Source organism: Tupaia chinensis, unplaced genomic scaffold, assembly GCF_000334495.1.
Source record: "Tupaia chinensis unplaced genomic scaffold, TupChi_1.0 Scaffold000286_1, whole genome shotgun sequence".
Taxonomy (NCBI): domain Eukaryota; kingdom Metazoa; phylum Chordata; class Mammalia; order Scandentia; family Tupaiidae; genus Tupaia; species Tupaia belangeri.
The window spans coordinates 821,297-828,559 of record NW_006159770.1 but is presented as its reverse complement, the minus strand read 5'-3'; the positions used below and the strand labels follow the sequence as shown (position 1 = coordinate 828,559).

The 7,263-nt window shown below is 59.3% G+C and overlaps 1 protein-coding gene across 1 annotated transcript; it reads left to right on the top strand.

Annotated features, from left to right (window-relative positions):
- The first annotated feature begins 2,106 nt into the window (after positions 1-2,106).
- LOC102482235 (ret finger protein-like 4A) lies at positions 2,107-4,697 on the top strand. The gene is made up of 2 exons (XM_006150392.3): positions 2,107-2,392; positions 4,056-4,697. Exons 1-2 carry the CDS (start codon positions 2,107-2,109, stop codon positions 4,634-4,636), a joined length of 867 nt encoding a protein of 288 aa, XP_006150454.1. The 3' UTR covers positions 4,637-4,697.
- The last annotated feature ends 2,566 nt before the right edge of the window (positions 4,698-7,263 follow it).

Here is a 7,263-nt window from a genome sequence, read left to right as displayed (position 1 = left end):
TGCTGGGTACATGCACAGGTGCCCGAGGTCCTGTGGCCGAGGAAGGGCATGCTCGGGCCTGCGGGGGCGAGGGGCTCCCCGCCCTCACACGTGGGCGTGCAGGTGCTCATCAGGAGCAGAGGGGGAAGTGTAAGCAGTTGAAGTAGCTACATTTGTCTCATGCGGTTTAATAATAATGCAAAGTACTTTTTATCATATTTTTTTTGGAGAGGTTTTCGCTATAGGGCACGTGCGCTCACCAGAAAGACAGACAGAGACAGAGAGACAGAAAGCGAGAAATCCCCCCCCAGAGGGGATGACCACACCACAATCCCATCTCCTCCAGTCTCCTCTCGGGATCTTGGGCACGCACGCACACGCGCCCAGAGGCGCACCCAGCCACAGGCCCCAAGCGTTGAGTTCAAGCCACTGGGTCCGGGACTCGAACCACAGTCGACCACATGGGAGTCCAGTGACGTAGCCATTACACCAACTGCTGGTCTCAATAATGCAAAGTACTTTCCATCCTAATTAAATTTCATCCTAATTACAGTTCATCCTAATTAAATTAAATTTCCATCCTAACTACAGTTCCCAGCATCAGCGGATGTAATATTTAAGATCTAATACACAATAACTGTATCAGTATTCTGTCCGGGTTACTTGCTACAATAGTGCTTGTTTGTGTAACCTCTCTGGAATGGCCATAAAAAATCCGCTTATAGGCTAATTAAATCAAAGCCAGATGAGCTTAAAGGGGAGTGAAGAGGTGGGAAGGGAGGGCTCTCCTATAAAAGCCCTCGGAGCTAGGTCTCCTCCAGACTGGAGCTGTTGAGCTGCGGCGGAAGCAGCTGGGAAGAGCTCAGCGGAAGGGTGAGTGCAATCTCTCTGCGGGTTTGTTTTCACTTCTCACATTTCAACAAGGGGCAGGGCTGGTTGGGCAGTCATTCATTAACTTAGCAAGTGCTGTCTGAGCAAAGCCAAGCCCCAGAGACTTCTTCCACCTGGGCTCTGCTGGGGCTTCTGGCACGTCCAGGAGGGTCCCCTGAGGGGCTGCAGTGTGCTGGGTCTGGCCCAGCACCATCCTCTAGAAGTGGAGCATGCCCCGAGATGGTAACCGCCTTTTCCCAGTGCACACTGACGACAGCGAGAAGCAGTTTCAGTTATTTTCATGTCACAGTGTAATCACTTGAACCCGTGGTCACCTGTGAGTGTCGTCGGTGAGATGGTCGGTGAGATGGTTCGTGCTCACTTTTCTCTTGTCGTGTGCGAACCTCGCCTCCCTAGAGCGGTCTGCTCAGCTGACCGCCATGTCACTACAGGTGTGCAACAGCCCCCTCCTCCATGTGGCACAGCCGGGTACAACTCTCAGCCCTGACTGCAGGCTCAAGGGTGAGGGCCAGCAGGCGGTGTGGTGGTTAGGGCGCTGGATTCCACATGGCCAACTCTGGTTCAAATCCCGGGCTCAGCATCTTGGAAATCACACAGGCTGAGTGCGTGTGCCTGCCCTCAACCCTGCGAGGAGAACAGAGAGGGACCGAGACGTGCCCTCCCCTGGATGGCTTCTCACTTTCCCTTCCCCTGTCTCTGGCACGTGCACTCACTCTATAACAAAAACCAACAGAAGAATAAACAAAGCTCAGCGTGAATCATGTCCTTCAGGGAGCATCTCGGATATCGGGAGTTCTGGACCCCGGGTCACTCACCTGGGACCTCGAGGTCATGTGTTGAAGACCGAGTGCTGCAGACAGAGAGCGGTGACGTCGCCAGCACCTACAGCTCGTCACCTGGACTGGGACCAGTGGGTGACATAATGGCTATGTCACTGGACTCCCACGTGGTCAACCACAGTTTGAGTCCCAGATCCGGTGGACTGAAGCTCACGCCAGACCGTGTGTGCCCAAAATCCCAAGAGGAAAATGGAGTACATCTCGATCCAGACCCCCGAAGGGACTGCGCACAGCCATTGCCACGAGGGGGTTTCTCGCTCTCGGTCTCTCTCTTTGACAAGTGCACACGCCCTATAGCAAAACATCATTCTTAGGGGAGAGAAAGGTGAGGGGCCTAAGGACTAAGATCGTTCAGCTCACAGAAGCGTGTTTCACACCCGTCTCCCCAGGCCTGGCCATGGCCGAGCACTTCAGAGACGCGAGCTGCTGCCTGATCTGCCTCGCTTACCTGGAGAAGCCTGTGCTCCTGAAATGCGGCTATGTCTGCTGCCTCCCCTGCCTTGGCTCCCTGGAGCGAGAGCCTGAAGGGAAGGGCTTCCTGTGCCCCTTCTGCCCAGTGGTCTCTCAGAAGGAAGACATCAGGTCCAAGTCCCACCTGGGGGAGCTGGTTTCCAAGATCCAGGAGCTGGAGCCGCAGCTGAGAGCGGCTCTCCAGATGAACCCCAGGGTGAAGAAATTCCACGGTAAGGAGTTGCCCCGCCCCAAGCCACAGAGGGTGGGAAAGCGGGTCCCGAACGTCTCCCCAGTAACGGGCACTAGCTCATGTTCCCGTCCTCCCCTCCCCAGCTACACCCCTTAGTGTGAGGAGCACCACCGGGGGTCCTGAGGACGCCTGCTCTGGTGGCACCTGGCTCCACACCGTCACCACTGAGCGGGTGCCGCCTGGCGTCGGCACGCTTCGAATGGGTTGTCCTGCGACACAGTGCCCCCTGCGGAGGCCTGCTCACTGCTCTTCTGTGCCCACAGGCGCTTGAGCCCCCGCACCCAGCTCAGCGAGCCTTTCTTTGCACACTGGCTCAGGACTTGGGCTTTCAAATTCGGAACTCTAAATTACCAGACGCTCCCTTTGAAACGCAGATCCCACCCAGGTACCACTGGGCTTTCCCCAAGAAGCTGGCACAAACACAGGCAATGCCCACAGGGCAGCAGCCCCCGCTGGTCCAGTTCCAGAGGGTGGGCGGCCACTGTGAGAAGGCTTTTCCCCGCCCGCAGGCTTCATGCAGACCGGCTCAGAGCCTGAGCGCTGCCCCCCGTCCTGCCCAGGGCTCCCGCTTCTCACAGCGCTGTGGCCTGGCACCGCGATCAGCGGAAGGCTGCAGGGCTGACGTGGGCTGTCTGAGCTCAGCTCTGCACACAGCATGCCCACGTCGGGGTGGCAGAGCAGGTGTGCGGAAACCCAGAACCCGAGCGCCTTACAACGCACCAAGTCCTCGCTCCTCCTGCTGTGTCCTGCTTTCCGCGCCCCCAGTGGGCGCTGAGCTGACCATCCAGACTACCCCCGGGGAAACCGCTGTTTCTGACCAGTTGCCTTCTCACCACGTGCAGACTTGCATTTAGGGTACTCGTAGGCCACTGGGAAAGTCACGGTGTAGTTTTCTGGTTTTCCCTGCAAAAATGCGTCATGGCCCAGTAAAACCTGCTCTGAAATTTTCTATCCTTGAGCCCCTCCCCGGGAGGCAGTTCCAGCTCCCCCTGAGCTATGTCACGGGGAGCCCTGCAGCCTAACAGGTTTGGGGTTCACCTCTGAGGGCGGCACAGGCCCCTCCTCCATGCAGGCCATCAGGGCCGCCTGACAATACGGGCCATCCACACTGCCCTCCCTCGGAACCCCTGCAGGTCCGGGCGCACACGGTCCCACCCAAGTCCTGGGGACGCCCTAGAGCCGGCCTTCTTGGCTCCTCCTCGCTACGGCTCAGCCCTGAGTGTCGTTGCTGAGACCCGACGGGGGAGGCAGACAGGAATCTGAAATATTTTACTGTCAATATTATTCTGCAGCCAGAAAGATATTTCCCATCACTTGTATAGTAAGCGTCCATGTTTTGACAGATTCTGTGCTAATCTGCACAGTAACACTGAGATCAGTCACGTCCCTTCATTGGCACACTTTCCCCACTGACACAGACTCTGAAATTCGCACACCTTCCCACTGATGACAAACCTAACCGAACAATCCACAACGTAAAAAGAAGTCCCGCTATGAGCAAAAGGGACTTGTTACCGTTTCTTCCCCTCGGTCCCTGGTCAGGGCTGGGGAAGGTTGTGCAAGGAAACTCGGAGCGAGTGCCCGGCCCGGCAGGGAATGCGAGTCTGCGGTGCGCGTGTGCTGACGGCGTCTTCTCTCCACAGTGAACGTGGCCTTGGACGTGGACACCGCCAACAACTATCTCATCATTTCTGAAGACCTGAGGGAGGTTCGCTGCAGGCGTTTCCAGCAGGCCCGGAGAAGGCACGCTGAGAGGTTCACCTACGCACTGTGCGTCCTGGGCTCCCCTCGCTTCACTTCCGGCCGCCACTACTGGGAGGTGGACGTGGGCGGCAGCAGGGAGTGGGACGTGGGCGTCTGCAGAGAGTCGGTGCCCCGGCAGGGGGCGGTCCTCCTGTCGTCGGAGCTGGGCTTCTGGACCATGGGTGTGCGGACCGGAGGCCTGTTCTCGGCCAGCACCGTGCCTCTGACCGCCCTCTGGGTGAGCCCTCAGTTACAGCGGCTGGGGGTCTTCCTGGACATGGACATGGGGGTCCTTTCCTTTTTTGACGTCCGTGACGGGTCCCACATCTTCACATTCACCAGAATCGCCGCCACAGACCCCCTGCGGCCGTTTTTTGCTCCTGCAAATGCCATTCAGCACGATCAAGGCTCCCTGAGTATCTGCCCTGGGACGAAACTAGGCGCCATCAGCCCTCCGCACTGTCCAGGGCAAGCCAAATAAAAACACTAGCAGAGCCACTGTGTGCTCATGACCGTGGCTAAGAACTGTTTCGCTTGGTAAACACTTTACATAAAGATTAGTTTTGCTATCAGGTGTGTGTCCTCCTTGGAGAAAAAGGGGGGAAGTGAGAAATCATCCCTGGGGGGACGGCCACGCCGCAATCCCTTCTCCTCCACTCTCCTCTCGGGATCTTGGGCACGCACGCACACGCGCCCGGCGTGAGTTTAAGCCACCAGGTCCGGGACGCGAACCGTGAAGTCAGCCAGGTGACAGCCAGAGCTTTAAGCGCCACACCACCTGCTGGCCCTCCATCTGGTTTTTCTTGCCATCTCCAGTCCTCTGCTGAAGGTCCCCAGCAGGCTGCTCACCCGTTCTTAGCCCAGCCCCTTCATTCTGGGACCAAGCACGGCCCTGCTGCACTGAGGACAAGGTGCCGTGTGCACCGGCCTGCCGCCCCCCTGGCCCTGTGGACACTGCGCCGTCCACCTTCCTGCTCGGTGTTGACTTAGGAAGTCGTCGCTGGAAACCAGAAGGTGCCGAAAACGTGTCGCAGTCACTCTGGATTCCGTTCTATCCTCCTGAGAATCGTTTTCATTGGTTTGTTTTCATTTTCACTTGCTCATTTTGATAGGAAAAAAACCAAAAACAAACAAAACGAACATTGCCTGGGCCCGGCCTCAGTGCACTGCACCTGGGGACATGGATCCCACATGGGCAACCATGACTCTAAATCCGGTCCCGATGGCTTGGAGGACATGGGGGCGGGGGCGTGCGGGCATGGGAATGGAGAGGGGCCGCAGCGTGACCCCGCCGTACAGGCAGAGCGCACTCTCCGGTGAGCGCCGAGAATCACTGACACGGCTCCCTCAGACGGCAGCCATGCCTGCCCTCCAGAGACCTCCCGAGGTGTCTCCACACGCCCCAACCGGACGCTCAGTGAAGCCCTTGGAAGTCACACGGAAACCCCAAGCTAGCGAGGCCTCGGCCTCAGCCCTGGACTGTGGCTTCAAAGCGGCACTGCGGGGGTCTGCCGCTCCCGGGCTCCCGCAGCTGTGGTGTGGCCGAGGTGCTGCACCCTACGGCTGACAGCCCTCTGGGTCCCGCTCAGCGCTCCTCCAGGTGTGGGGGGAAGCTGGCCAGGCCACGGCTGGATCACAGGAGGAGAGCGAGTGCAGGCAGAGCCCAGGCCGCTCCAGGGGCTCGGAGAGGGACAGTGTGAGCTTGTGCGACAGACGGCGGAGCCAGAGGGGTTGCGTGTGCAGGCACAACTGCCCACCGGCCAGGGCCGCCGTCACCACACGGGCGGTGGCAGGGGTGTAACCGCACCCTAGGCCCCTCTGTTGGCTCGCAGGCCCACCGTCCCTGGTGTCCCCGAGCCTCTACCGGCACGCCTGGCCTCCTCTCTCTCTAATGCCCTTGAGAGACCCTTCTCCAAACCGTCACACTCCGAGGGGCCGGCTAGGGTTTTCCATTTGAATTCGGAGGGGACAATTTCAGCTCAGGATGGTGACATGCTCTCCCGTGTCCACTGGGCTGAGACAGGGCGAGGGCAGAGAAGCAGTGGCGGGGGACTGAGTGTGGGGGACCACATGTGTCTGCAACAGAGGGACCAGCACAGCCACACTCCACATGCCAGCGGGCCTCGGGTGGGGGGACCGCAGAGGGTCACGGGGCCAGACCCCGGAAAGGTGAGTCTCGCCCTCACGGGAACGTGCTCTCTCATGGACCAAGACGACCGGGGCGGGACAGCAATGGCTGACGAGTGCTCTCTGGAATCGCATGGGCGAACCCTGACTTAGAAAATGACCCCTCCGCCCACAGGCAGGTAGTGGCTGAGGCAGCGGACTCCCACCTGATCCAGCGGTTTTGCCTGGCTAAAATCCCTGGAGGAGAGTGGAGAAGGGATTGTAGCATGGCCATGCCCCCTGGAGTGGGGGCGATGAATTGCTTTCTGTCTCTGTCTCTGTGGCCTGCATGCCCAAGATTCCAAGAGGAGAATGGAGGAAAAGGGATTTCGGCGTGCCCATCCCCCCCAGGAGGGGGGGCGTAATTTCTCACTTTCTGTCTCTCTGTCTTTCTGGTGAGCACACACACCCTGTAGCAATTATATTTTGAGAAGAAAGATAAAGTGGAGTGAAGTGGGGAAAGAAAGGGAAGGGGAAGGGGAAGGGGAAAGGGGAAGGGAAGGGGAAAGGGGAAGGGAAGGGAAGGGAAGGGAAGGGAAGGGAAGGGAAGGGAAGGGAAGGGAAGGGGAGGAGGAAGGGAAGCGTGCTCCCTAAGCGAGTAAACACAGTGAAATGCGCAGTCTGGTTGGGAAGAGAAAGAGCCAGCGCCCCCCGGGGACGGCGCGAGCTCCCACGGGTAGTGTGGGAGCCAGGGCTGCGGGCTGGGGCTAATACTGCAGGGGTCGGCAGGCTCCCCGTGGGGTGCGGGACGGTCCGCACTTCAGGCTGGAGGGACACGGGCTCGTCAGCCACGACGCTGCCGCCGGAGCACCAATCGCCGGCGGCCTTGCGACCCTCCAGGCAGCTTCTCGTCCACGCAGCAGCGAGCCAAGAGGGGTGGCAGGTGGCTGCCGCGGTGGTTGGGGCCTGCGGCCGTCAGGCAGAGCGGCGCCCCGGCTGGGG

What these genes read in the sequence shown, in the direction of transcription:
- LOC102482235 (XM_006150392.3), top strand. Translation starts at nt 2,107, where the DNA reads ATGGCCGAGCACTTCAGAGACGCGAGCTGCTGCCTGATCTGCCTCGCT. An exon ending in CAGGGTGAAGAAATTCCACG is followed by an intron (nt 2,393 to 4,055) that starts GTAAGGAGTTGC and finishes TTCTCTCCACAG; the next exon opens with TGAACGTGGCCTTGGACGTG.